Source organism: Coffea arabica, chromosome 6e (genome assembly GCF_036785885.1).
Source record: "Coffea arabica cultivar ET-39 chromosome 6e, Coffea Arabica ET-39 HiFi, whole genome shotgun sequence".
Classification (NCBI taxonomy): Eukaryota; Viridiplantae; Streptophyta; class Magnoliopsida; order Gentianales; family Rubiaceae; genus Coffea; species Coffea arabica.
In genome coordinates this window covers 17,407,190-17,421,767 of record NC_092321.1, presented here as the reverse complement: position 1 = coordinate 17,421,767, position 14,578 = coordinate 17,407,190, and the positions used below count along the sequence as shown (strand labels likewise).

The 14,578-nt window shown below is 33.5% G+C and overlaps 1 protein-coding gene across 1 annotated transcript; it reads right to left on the bottom strand.

Moving 5' to 3' along the window:
- Positions 1-9,593: 9,593 nt before the first annotated feature.
- On the bottom strand, positions 9,594-11,002 carry LOC113695563 (protein GAST1). Its single transcript, XM_027214695.2, has 4 exons — positions 10,839-11,002; positions 10,563-10,625; positions 10,429-10,462; positions 9,594-9,990 (listed from the first exon to the last, which is right to left on the bottom strand). Exons 1-4 carry the CDS (start codon positions 10,908-10,910, stop codon positions 9,809-9,811), a joined length of 351 nt encoding a protein of 116 aa, XP_027070496.1. The 5' UTR covers positions 10,911-11,002; the 3' UTR covers positions 9,594-9,808.
- Positions 11,003-14,578: the final 3,576 nt, after the last annotated feature.

The following is a 14,578-nucleotide window of genomic DNA, read 5'->3' as shown; positions in this document are numbered from 1 at the left end:
TAAGGTTAAATCGATTAAAACATAACTCATTTAAAAGCTTTCAATGAGCCGAACTCAGGCTAATATAGAAGATTTTTCTTTGGATCGAGTTTAAGTTTATTGAAATCCTTATTCACAAAGTCTAATTGATAAGATTATATATTTATATAAATTTCGTTTAGAAAATAAGGTTAGTAAGGGTAATTTAGTCCAAGGGCAATATAGTCCTTCTATTATGATTTATGATGTTAGTATGGCAAATTAGTCAAAAATTTTAAATCAATTAATAGGGGTAAGTCAAAATTTTTAAAATAATGAATAGGGGCAAATTAGTCAAAAATTTTAATAGAATTAGTAAGGGCTAGTTGGTCTGTTTATTATGATATTATTATGTGAGAGTATGGTTATATAATAGCTAATTTGAATTTGAATCATTCATAAGGATAAATTAGTTCAAATATTGTTATATTGGTAGTAGGGGAAAATTAGTCAAAAAACTTTAAAATTAAATAGTAGGGGTAAATTAGTCCATTCATATTATATTATCATGTGAGAGTAGGATTATATAATTATAAGAGTATAAATTTGTATTTTTTGTAGGGATAAATTAGTCTAAAATTTTATCATCCTATCTGTTAGTTACCCCGAAATAACTAATCCCATCTCCCCGTGAGACTATTTTATCCCATGAATAGGGGATTAATTCGGTTAGGTAGGATGTGTCATCCCATGTATAAAATGCAACCAAACATGGGATGACACAGGATGATTAATTCAATCCTGTGTCATCCCATGAACCAAACGGACCCTTAATACTTTGTAGGGTAAAAAACAAAAAAACCCCTGTGGTGTAGCTATCTTCCAGAAAAGCTCATTGTGGTTTCAAATCATACATGTCAGTATCTCATGGTTTGAAATAATTTGAAACATTGACAGAAGTAATTAAAACAAACGGTTTTGAGTCAAATGACAGAAATATCCTAATAATATAAACAAAAAATAACCTAAAACAAATGGTTTTTGATTCATTAGTTTCATTCACTAATAATATAAGCAAAACATCGTCGATTTCTGCATGTTTGAAGCAAAATTGAAGAAGAATCATGGTTGTTTTATTAAGGCATGAGGGGCAAAATAGATATTTCAGATCAAAATTTGCCTTAAAAAGCTATTTTTTGGAAGAACTACGTGCAGTTCCTACACGTTTACATGATACGCGTTAAATTTAACAATTTCCATTGACTTTTCACTTTACTTTAAATTATAAGGTACCGATATGTATGATTTGAAATCACAAAAGATTTTTCTAGAAGATAGCTATATTATAGGGGCATTTTTATTTTTTACCCTACTTTGTAAGATCTCGACTTTCAGTAAAGCAAGTCTAATCTGATCTCTCACAAAAACAGAAAAACCAAAAGAAAAATAAAAAAATGCACATTGAAGCTCCCAAGTCAGATTGATCGCGTTATTATAAGTGATTAGGTTCCAGCTGTGACATAATTGCGATGCTGATTAAGTTGCAGAATGAACACCATTGAACACGTGCAACACTCCACTTTAGACTATAAGGAAACACTCCACTTTTGACTATGAAATTACACGTCCAAATAACCAGCAAAGAATCCAATCCCCACTGCAAAATGGCAAACCAAAATTGACCTGTGAGACATATCACCATCTTCACTTCCAAAGGACGGTCCTAATTAACTTGATAGCTTGGGGGTAACCAGTTTCTAAATATAAAATTAGGAGAGACGGTGTAATTTTATCTTTTCTTTTTTTGCTCTACCAACCCTCCTCATGTCTCATGTTGTTCCACCTACCAACTGCATTTGAACCCTGAATCTAACAAGGAAGACAACTTTAAGAACTTAAGTAAACTTGTTGAATGATAATTTAGAATTATTTACAAACATGCTAAGAGTGCATAGACACAAATACGTTTCTGCAATTTTGGCCTAGTTCCCATCTTTTTGAGGTCATCTATTCGACAAGATTTTACCACTGTATTGTTGTAATTCTCTTCCAACTGGTTCTATAAGCTATACTCGTTGACCAATGAATAGTGTTTGTTACTTTTATCAGTTGCATTTTTTTTTTTTATAGTTTCGTCTACTGATATTACTCCCATTCTTGATTGTATATCGAGTGTGTTTGGAATGAGATAATTTGCAAAAAAATAATTTGCCTCACAAATTTCAATCACCTTTTTATCTTCCCAATCACCTTTTTATCTCACATACATCACATCACAAAAAGTGTTACAGTAAATTATTTTTTGCATAACCTAATTTTAAGAAAGGACATATAATTGATGGACAGCCATAAACTCTTACCCCTTTTTTTGGTCACAAGAAGGAATGAGCAAATAATTTCAGCCGCTTACTTTCCACGAAAGAAGGAGTCAGTCAATTAGTTGAACCTCCATTTGTTATCATCAAAATGCCATGTTGAATAGCATCCAAAATATATATGGAATACCATTCAAGTAATTATTAGTCAAGAAATTCGGATCAAACAAACGCAGATATGCAAGCTGATTTTTCAATTGTAAAGCCATAGGAACAGTGCCTATAAATTAAAGCGCCCAAATTAATTAATTCAAGAAGGAAAAACATCTGATTTTTTTTTTTTTATAATGAATATGATAGATATTTTATGAATGAAAAAGCTTGTGAGGGTTGAAACTATGGCTCGCATGGAATTGCCGGTCTCAATCAGGTAGGGAAGTTTGGCCATATGAATAATGAATGGAGAAAAAAATTAAAGGTTGTTATTCAAAGATTGAATGAGCATGTTGTTGCATGCAAGTTATCAGAATAAAGTATTTGCTTACTCTCTATGAAGCATGATACTTGACGACATAAACAAGGTTGGTGGACTATGGACCTCGAATATTCCTAGAATAAATTAGGAAAAAGAAAAGAAGAAAGAGACAAAAACAAGACCCATGGATCAAGATTAGAAATAAACAAGCAACTGTTTTAGACTTTTTTGGCATATGTGTTAATTAGTCTTCTTGGCTTTCAAAGTAGTTGAAGCAATTCAAATTGTTTGAAAAGTTTTTCATAGAGTGCTGATAGTGTCTGCTTAGCGTTTGGCAAAAGCTATGAGGGAAAGAAGCATCTCTAAAATGCTTCTTTATTGTCATTATGATTGATATAAACATGCTTAATTTGAATGGAGGTTTTTAGGTTTGTTCTCGGTTGATCATCAATAGTGATATTCTCGTCTAAACGTTTCACCTGATTATAGATTCTGATTTTAGATTACTATTTTTTCAAATATTTTTGTTGGCTTTTACATCTAGATTTTGTACTCCTAACATTCAAAAAACTTAAAATTTTAAGTCTACCAAAGAGTTACTTTAGTTGATTCTAATTATACTCTATAATCATGTTCATAATCAATTTTTTGTAAAATTTAAAACAAACAAAAACAAGCCTTTAATGGATTTGAGATACCTATAAGCTAGCAATTCGCATGTTTTAAAAAGCAATAAATCATACACAAGTTAAAGATTAACTTCTTCTTTTTTTTTGATAGAAAGTGACAAAAATATTATTAATCTGAGATGATGTCCGAGCAAGCGCGGTAACAATAAAATCTGGAGGGAAGTCCCTCCATATACAGCCATTAGAAAAAGTTAAAGATTAACTCGATACCTCTTCATGGCCAATTCTTAATCTTTAATTTTTTTAATCATAAATTAAGGTTCCATTGACCCAAAATAAAATATTTCCATTAAATTGAAATAGGTAAAATTAAGCAGACTGCAATTAGCCCAAATATGACTTTTGACTTTGGGACTCCGTCTCAGTCTGGCTCTATAAATATGCCCCACAGGCCACAAGGCTTCAAAGCAGAGCATCAACATTTGACAACAAAGCCAAAACCAAAACCAAGAAAACTCTCCATTCTAATCTCAGAAAAATCTCCCCAGGAATTTGATGGCTGGTCTCCAGTACAACTTCTTCCCAACTGATTTCTTCTTTCCAAAGACAGTTACCAGAGACAGCAATCCCCAGCAAGTTCTTTTGACAACAACAAATGATCATGAAACTGAAGATACAGCTCAACCAAAACAGCTCACGATCAGCAGCAACAGCACCAGGGTGCTGAAGGCAATTCCTTCTTCATCATCACTGGCCTTGGCTCCAATTCGTAAACAAAATCAAGAAGCACCATCTCAGTAAGCTTGCATGTCAGAAGAGTTGCTGGAACATTTGATCTTTAAGCATAACTGTTGCAATTATCTTCTTGTTAGCTTTCTGCTTTCTTGATTAGTACTTGACCAGTTAAAGAGTTTCAGAGGCCATATAATTTTGTGAAGGGTTCTTAAAATCGCTCAGATGATGAAGGATATCATGTTTTATGCAAATTCGGCTAATTTGATCGTGAATGATTTCTATCAGATTCTGTTTCTTTCCTTGATGATAGCGGATAGAGATGAAAACGGTTTACGAGCATGAGTATTTTCCGGGGAAGAATTTTGCTGGCGTGATCCATCCTACTTCATCTAGAATTTTTTTTGGCTTATCTTGACGAATTCTGGATTGGATTATACCTATCTAAAAGATCAGATGAGTCCAGATCGTATGCGATTTCATTACTCTTCTGAATCAATAACTAAATCCCCTGTTTGAAAAACTAACAGGCAGACTAGTAAATTTGATTGCCCGTTTTTCTTTTTTCTACCGAATCAATATACGAAATACTTTTTTCTCATTGAATATATACAATCTGTATTTTCAAAGTTTGAAGTATGAAGTATGTGTTGTGTTAATACACAATGTCGCTTTTAAAATTTCCATTTACAACTCCGATTGTGAGGGTAAAATCGCCCCAACGAGGCCAAAATAAATCCCTAATGCTCTGATTGCTGTTATCTCATGCCTGATTTAAATACGAACATTATTTCATGCCCAATTTAAAACAAGAGTTGAAACAAGAAAAAAAAAAGAGTTACGATATCATCTTTATCCCATGTTACTTATTAATTAATTTTCAAAAGATTTAACTACTATGACTCTTTTCCTCTTTATGCTTCATAATTCACATTAAGTTTAAAATTCTTTTATTAAAATGAATTTTGAATCTCTATATAGACATGTCAATTAGGTTGGGCGGCCTAAGACCCTAATTGTAGCATGGTGAGCCTTATGCAGTCTGAGCTGAATTAAGTATGGACCAAAATATTTTGCTGAACTCAACCCACATAACACTTGGCCCGAACACTATGGGCCTATTTGGCAAATAAGTTTTTGATCAAGTTTATTTTTTTAAAATAATTTTAACTACAGTAATCTCAAAAAATTTAGAAATTTTTAACCTACATGCTTTAAAATACCCAAAACACACAAATTTTTTTTTCTATTTTCTTTCTCTTCTTCCACCCCAACCCACCACCACCTTTGGCGCCGGAACCTCTTTCGGCACCGGCCATCTCTTTTTTATCTTTTTTTTTCTTTTTTCTCTCCCATCTCTCCCTCGACCAGATTGTACAACGGAGGAGAGGAAGGGTGGCGAGGGAGAGGTGGTGGGGAGGAGAGGGGGAGAGAGAAAAGGCAAAATAGAAAAATTTCTGTTGTTGCTTCATCCAGCAGAGGAAAGGGAGAGATGGCGGGGGAGGGAAGGGTGAAGGGGAAGAGGAGGGGGGAGAGGGAGAAGAGGGATGGCGGGGAGGAGAGGGGGAGAGAGAAAAAACAAAAAAGAATTCTATGGCTACTTCATCCGGTAGTGAGAGAGAGAGGTGGCAAGGGAGGGAAGGAGGAGGGGGAAGGGAGAAGAAGAAGAGAGGAAAGAAAAGAAAAAAGAAAGAAAAAAAAGTTTTTCATCTTACAAAATTTTTCTACAACTTCTACAGATATATAGTAAAGTTTTAAACAACCACACAAAAATCTCAAGGCCTGTTCGGCAAATAGGTTTTTACCCAAGTTTGTCTCCTACGAGTTTTATACCAACTTTAACTACAGTAATTTCAAAAAATTTCTCAAAATTTTTTACCTACACACTTCAAAATACCCAAAACACACTTCAAAATACCTATGCCAACATATACCTGAGAATATGGAATTTTATTGTAGAGATGTGACCGTTTGAATTGCAAGTTTTTTGAATTTTTGTAAAAAAATATATTATAGAGATGTGATATATATGAAATAAAAAAATGATTGAAAATGTATTTGAGAAAATTTTTATGTGAAAACTTGCAATCCAAATAAGGGTATCTCAAATCACAAATAATTTCCCAGTCTTCACCTGCAATATTTGAGCTTGATTAAAAGGTGACGTATGTAGTCTCGCATTATTCTTGCTAATGCTCAAATAAGAACTTTGGTAATTTTGCTTAAAAAAATAAGAAAGAAGGAAAGGAAAAAAAAAACAATCTTATGATCATCAACATTTTTATTCGACTCAAGAACCATAGTACCATCGCAATAATCCATCTAAAATGAGACACTTTACCTCGAAAAACACTTAAGTAATATCGTTAACAAAGGTGAGAATTTTTTTATATTTAAATGGGATAAATTTTATATTTTATGAATTAAAGTGGGGAAGATTTTATTTTTTAGGGATTAAAGTAAATGGACCACTTTAGTCCCTAAAATGTAAGATCCCCCCCCCTCCCCCCAAGTAAAATGGTTGATAGAAGTAGCACAAATTTTATGCTTAGTGAAATAAATTTTATCCTTTAGGAATTAAAGCAAGATAGATTTTATACTTAAGGGATTCAAGTGCCCCAATTTAAGGTTTAGAAATCAAAGTAAAAATTCAGGTATTGAAGGGTGGAAAGTGAAATTAACCCAGAATTACATGTGATGAGTAAACTAAAAAAGTTTAAATAACTCTTCAATGACCTACAACTCTTTTTTTTTTTTATAATATGACCCACAACTAATTAAAGTACTATACTTTTTGGGAAAAAAAAATCTCATTAAGCGGACTACTAGATTGAGAATTTTTATATATGAATTAGTGGGGCCAAAAACTCGCATTGAAATTGCTTTCAACTAACTCACTGTGTTTGCTACCATGTCTTGTATGTGAAAACTGAAGGTACCTGCTTTTCTCCTTCTATCATGATCAACGAGCCACCAAATGAACAATAAAATTAAGCTCGTGTTACACGAGATCATTTTTGTAACACTTTTAATCATCTGCGTGCATGTGGTGTATTGGAGCGCAGGCAGCAATAATTGTCAGATCAATCATTCATAAATAAATAATATAATATTTTTTAAACATTTTGTAACTCTAAATAAGTTATTTATATATTTTTGGACAAATTATCCAATTGGCTCTTGAACTCTTTGTCTAGGTAAAAATAAGCTCCTCATCTATTTTTTGCTGACTTTAAGCCCTCGAACTTGTAAAATTGGGTACCCGTGGCCCTTTTAGCCAGTTTCTCTGGTTTTGCAACCGGAAGGCCAATTCACACGAATGCCAGTGTGCTTCTTCAAAGGGTATTTTTGTCCGCATCTTCTAAGTAAAAAGGGAACAACTCCATTATCATTTATCAACGGATTTAGCTTTGTTGTATTGGGATCGCCAGTTTTAATTGCTTCATCAAAACAAATATGAACTCTTCCAACGTCTTTAATTTTTTAACTTTCTTTTTTGAAAAAAAAAACACTATCAATTGTAAGTTAGATCTCATCTGGGCTCATCAACATGAGCAAGTTAAAAATAACAATTGAAAGGATCTCATTGAGGTCCACAAATCCACCAACAACTGAAAAATTTTTTGCCTAGAGATTTTTATGAACTTAATTTTACTTTTCATTCTGTTTAGTGAATTCCTTTGCTAGAGTTGTCTAGATATAAACAAGACAAATGGAATTTAATTACTGCCTTAAACGTTCTTTACTCTTAATATGTCATCACACATTTTTTACTCTTAATATTTTTATTTTATTAATTTTTTACTCTTAATATTTTTTTTTACCTTTTTTCCTTTGGTCTGGCAAAACAAGTTCATCCTATTTGTTTTAAGCAAACAGGGACTGGCCGCCTGTGGCTGGACTTTAGATTGAGTCTGGCTCTCTCTCTATATATTTCAGGAGGGCTCTATGCATATGTGAGGAGGGACTGTAAACCGTTGAGATAGCTAAGGAGCCTTGAAAGCAGGGCAGTTACAATATCTGTTCTCCTTAGCCTAATTCTCTACTTCTTCCAAGAACCAAAAATCACTCTATCAAAAAAGGTTCATGGCTCGTCAAATGTACAACTTCTTCCCAACTGATTTCTTCTTTCCTCCTCCTCAAAAGACAGTTGCTAGAGATCATAGCAATCTTATGGTCAAAACCCTTACAAATAACCATGAAACTGAGGAGATTGCTCAAGTCAAACAGCTCAAGACCATTGTATCAAGTAATCCCTCATCATCGTTGGCCTTGGTTCCAATTGGCAAGAAAAAACCAGATACACCCGAGTAAGCCAGTCTCCGGATGAAACTAGTAGTGGATTTGCAGGAGTTATTGTCAAAGATCTTCCATAATATTCTAATTATATATATAAACTGTTTAAATTTCCTTATGTTGTCATTTTTTTCTTTTGCTTTTGATCCTCGTACTCCTCCTCACAGCCTTCCTATCCCTAACTGTCAGATAAATGATGTGAATCTTAAACTCGACTATGGGGAAGGCTCTAAGGCTCATTCTATTATCTTTCTTCTAGTTTGGTTGTAATTAAATGTGTATCGAATAAAGTTACGTCCGAACTTCCTGTTCCTCCTCTTTCCCCCTCTCCACCAAAAAAAAAAAAGGGAATAAAGTTGTAGCATTTCATGAGTAGTTATGGTTACAATTGATCAATTCTCGTTTGAGCAAATCTTTAAATTGATTAGGTGTACCAAGCTTACTAGGTAATTCTTGTGCATGGTTGCAAGAGATCTGAAAGTATTAGGATGCCCTTCACTTCGAAAACAAAAGGCTAGTCAAACAACCTTTTAAACTTAAAGCATTCCATTACAAGGCTAGCAAATTCATCAAAATTGCTAGAACATAATCGAGTCCACTAAATTGCACCCGTCATACTGGTCCTACGCTTAGCAATTGGCATTAAGCGCAACCAAAGTTCAGAATATAATTAATGGAGGTTGAGGGTAAGGTACGCATTAACTGTTTTTTTGTTTCAACAATCTTTTTTTTTTTTTTTTGTTAAAACCATTTAGCAGTTGTCTCTAGATTTGCACTTCTGTGTGTGTGTGTGTGTGTGTTTTTTTTTTTTTTTCCTTTTTCCTAAGGCTAGATTTGCACTTCTGTTAAATTGGGTGAATTCCTTTTATCCGTATAGTACAACATTTTGATCAATAGAGAAGCTAGCCATTTGAGGGAATGGAGCGTTAGATATGCTTTTTTGGATACACTTTCAGTTTTTTTTTTTTAATCTGGCATCTAATATTACCCAAAAAAAAAATAAAGTCATTTTCGGTAAAAATACCCTGAAATCATCAAAACAGCTAATAACACTAATTAATTAAGTTGCTAATAGTATTGTGTTACAGTAATACGTAGCAGAAAACCAAATGAATCTTTGTCATGCTGTGCTAATCTATCTATGACTTTTCTTCCTAACCGAGTGAAGCCAATTAAGGGTAATATCTATTCACACGCAACGCAAGTTATTTTTATTAGTCTACAAATGTATCGTTGCTGACAAAAAAAAAAAACCTTATTCAAAGATGTACAACAATTATGCAGCTACTATATTGGTCCAAACAAAAGTGAACATATTCGAGCATTAGTACGTTGAAACTTTTCTCTACTGAGAGTGACACATAAAGCTTAGTAAGTGGCAGTTATAACAAAGCCCTGAAAATTCAAGGGCATTTTGGCCCTCCTCTTTTGGTCTTCCAGTTGTTGTAGCAAGGGCAGAACTGTTTGTTCCCATAAGTGCCTGGGGGCACACACAAGCACTTTGCACAACATTTCTGGCAGAAAAACATGCATGGCTTCTTGAATGCTGTTTTTGAACATCTGTATGTACACCTTGGAGAACACTCTGCAAACCAAATGAATAATTCATGTAGTCAGGTTTCAGTGGTACTCGTTAATACACCTAAAACACATTCAATTTATCATATAAATGCGTTCATTGACAATTATTGCCGTTCCTTTCATTTATACATTTTTTCAATTAAACCCTTGTTTTTTAATAAATACTTAAACTCCAAAGTTCATTGGACACTTGTTAATACATATGCTACTATGCTTTTTTTTTTCCTTCTTTTTTGGGAGGTGGGATTTAGCAATGCTTTTTTTTTTTTGCTCCATTTCCTGCTTTTTGCCTGTTTGGTTTATGGATGTCACGAGTTATACTAAAAAGTGAAAATTTAGCCTCCAAGTGGCACATTCTCCGAGGATAAATTGGTGCAGGAAAGTGCATGTTTCCTAGCCTTTTCATAAACTTTTCAACTAACATGCATGTCACTGTTCTAACCTTGAGGATGAAGACTGCCAGGAGTTATACCATGCTGGTCACACAAATAACAAGATTGAAACAAGATTAGAAACATGATAAAGAGAGGCAATTTCAAAATTGTGGTTGAGATTTTCTTAATTAATGTGTCTCACTGTTGGTAAGAGGCCTGAAGGCTGCGGTTGAGGACTTGGAGATGGAGACTCTGTAATCATCCCCTGCAGTCAAATTGAACATCAGCAGCATGTCTAAATTTACATCTACATTTTAACTTGAAACCAATCTGAAGCATGAAATTTGCATGCAATGCTATTGTTCCTATTCAAGTGCGGGATTCCAAGTCTAATGCTTGGACATGCATTTCATCTAATGTAGCGGTATAGCTCAAAGGGATGTGCAGAGACATAGGAATGAAGAGAATTCTTGCTTACATGGTTTCTTGATATCAGTAGGAACAGCATTAAAACATGAATAGTTACATTACTGCTAAGATTCTTCGCCATTGCTTCTCATACAGAGTGGAGAAGAAACTTAGCCACCTTATCTATATACGAGAGAAAGGAAGAGAGAATTGTGTTGAAAGTGATCAGTTGATGTAAAGAATGTGAATGGAGTGTACATATATATACACTGAAAAGTTTGGAGACCTTCACATACTACTGCTAGTTTGTTTCACGGATTGCCTGTGCAATAAATTTCTGATTTTACCAGTATAGTAATAAACAAATCCCTTTGTTCATATAATCCAAAATGACATTCAAATATGTGGAGCAACTTTGTCGCAAATAAGACAACCTCCAATTCTCCAAAATCCCAATAAAATCAATATTAGATTCATTTCCTTTAGCTATCAAGAACAATCATTGATATGGAATCACAGAGTCGAACTGAATCTGTGAATGCATCATTAAGTTGGAAGGCCGAACTTGACTAACTCGACCTGACACATATTAAGGATCCAACTGGTAAGTTAATGACCTTAACTCAATAAGAAGGCTAAAATGTTAAAAGTCATTAAAAAAAAAAAAAGTAGAAGTATATATAACCTAAAATACTAACAAAATGGCTTTGTGAGCAATGATCATTATTTAGGACAAACCTAATCTTTTTATTCAGCACAAGCAAAGGTGGTAATCTATTCATACTTGGCTTATATTCTGCCACATGTCTCGTCCTCATCTCGGAAATGATCAAAAAGCCTTTCACGATGTGAGCAATTGTTCCTGCAACATCAAATCTATATTGGATAAAAAATAGTGTATAAACCTCGATATTTCGTGCAAACAAATAGCAGCAAAATAATTCATTATTCATAATTTCATCCTTAACTAATCAAACAAAAGTTAAACATGTTTGGACAGTCATTCATTCTTTATCTTGCAGGTTTAAGTTCACATAATACATAGAAGGTAAATAACAAAATCAACTTCCAGAGCTACAGGAGGGGGGAACAAAGTGTTTACTGCAGACCATACAATTTAAAACCGGGAGTAGTTCAGAGAGTAACACATGCAATCCTAAGGCTACCATCCAAAGTTCCATAAGTCTCTGATCATCCATGTGAAACCAGGCTTGACAACGATACGAGGCTCTTCACATGTGGATTCACATGTGGATTCTATTATGATTTGGAGGTTTTCTCGAGATAGAACTATACCAGAACTTGCCATGTATACAACACAGACTCAAGTGGCTAACTTTGTCTTCATACACAGGTGGACAACTGTAACATACCTTTCAATCTATATGATCCTCTTCTCGTGAACCATTTATACCTTTTCTTTGGCACTTTGATGTGTGATGTGTAACTGTTATCTTCTTGCAACATTGGAAATCATGTAAGACCCAAATTCAGACAAGAAAGATAAGAGGAAACTGTACGTCTTGTGAGCCATTAGAAGTTAGAACAGGTGGACATGATTGTTTCCTTCAGCAACTTAATTATATGGTCCAAGTAAAGGGTTATAAGGTTAGAACCTAGACCGTTAATTGATGTCTTACCATCTCAGAGCTCCAAATTAACCAAATTAAGCCGAATCAAAATAGTCTAGATTGCAATTTTTTCCTTTCTAGGCAAAGTTTTGTAGTGTCTGACATCATAATTTTAGTCCCTAGGATGTAAAATGTGCCTTGATTTCAAGTGTCAAGTTTTGCAGTGTCTAACAAGGCCTTAGTCAAGTGCCAAGGTTGAAGCTCCAATTTTTAAAGGTTCTGGTTCATATTTCACAGGCAGTAAGTTTCTTCTGATTTTGTCCAACAAGGATTTGTTGTAATTTATACGATTAATAATTTATTGTATTGATTCCATAATTGTGGGTTGTATTATGTATGTAATCACAGAGCATAATTAGTGCCTATTTGGGATTGTGACGACTTATCCAATAGCACTTCATTTAGTATAGCTTTCGATAAAAGTATCTATTAAATATGGGAAAAATGCGCTTTTCATCCCTATTGTTTGGGATGTTGGACAATTTCATCTCTAAAGTTTCATGCAAACACATTTCATCCTCATAGATTCATAAATTTAACTAATTAAGAACAATTGATGAATTGTCAAGCAATTTGAATGGAACATGATCACTTGACCATAGCATGCCTGTTTGTAAAATACAAAAATATTGGATCAACAAAAACCTCAAGTATCGTTTTTAATTCACTTTCTTATTTTACAAAAAAAGTAAGAAATTTTCAACCACCATTACTCTCGTCTTAATCATAGATTGAACAAAAAGATCGAGAGGAAACAAAGTTGTGGAGAAGAAACAACCCCATTGTAGCCAATTGGAGAAAATTTTCAAACAATCTCATCGCAACAAATTAGAGAAAAATATTAACGTGAAAGAAAGAATTGTTTAGATTGTTATTTATTTGCAAAATTTTGTTTTGTTACATCCTATACATGTTTTTCAAATTGTCTATCTATCATCCAAATCTATTTTTTTTCTCACATATATCATATCACAAATTAAAAAAAAAATTCTTATTTGAACACACTCATTATTATTTATGTAATTTAATCAATGATCGAATTAAGTATTAACAATGTAATTATTAAATGGACGTGCTAGTCATTTGATGATATTCGATCCAAATTGGTTAGCAATCATTCAATTATCCTCACTTGTTAAAATTTATGAAACTACGAGGATGAAATGTGTTTGCATGAAACATTAGGGATGAAATTGGTCGAAATTACAAGACTATGAGGATGAAGTATATTTTGACTGAAACTTTGAGGACTAAATTGTCCAACACCCCAAACATTGGGGATGAAATTTGCATTTTCCCTATTAAATATTTAATAAAATGTGCATAAGTGTTTTTGAATTTTTGAAATGTAATTAATTATCTCTTTAGTTAGTTCAAATTTAAGATGAAATTATCAAAGTCTATTTTTATTTTTTGAAACATATAAAAGCACTAACTTTTAGCTTTTGCCAAAAGAGCTTTTCAATCCTAAAGCTATGCTCCTAAAATTATTGAATAATGTCTACCAAACACTCAAAAGTATTTCTGTCATCCAAAAGTACCTTTTTAACAAGAGCACGGGAATCCCAAATAGGCTCTCAATTTCTTATTTTTCTAAAGTTTGTCAATGCAAAAAAGATTGAAATTTAAATAGCCGATTACTCATGATTGAACTCAAACTTGGTTCATGCCTAAGGGCAATCATTTCTCTTTTCTTAAAGGATGATTCCATTGTCATCAACTCATCATCTCCGTTGGCGCCCCACTCTTTTTTCTTTTTATTTTCTCTATTATTTGAAACGAAAATCTCTCTTTGCTACCTGTACGTTAAATCTCGCATTTTCCTAGTTTTCTTAGTTTTCTTTCTCCCTAGCTATTTTATCCCAAAACTCATAAACCAAGAAAATCTCTCAAAATTCCTTCATGAGTGAAATTCAACTTAAATTTCAGTTGCATGACATAATAGACGGGGGATTCTAAAAGAGAAAGTTGCACCATCACAAAGGAAAATGAGCGCTTTGTCAAATTGGAATTTACCAGTTAGCTTGAATTGAAGCCTGCTTCATGAGTAGAATAATTAATAATTCGTTGAGTTGGGCCGTTAAAGAATCTCTTCAGAAAGGAATCTTAGCTTAACTAGTTGTCGAAATGGGTTTGTTCGGCAAATAAGTTTTTGGCCCAGTTTATCTGCTACAAGTTT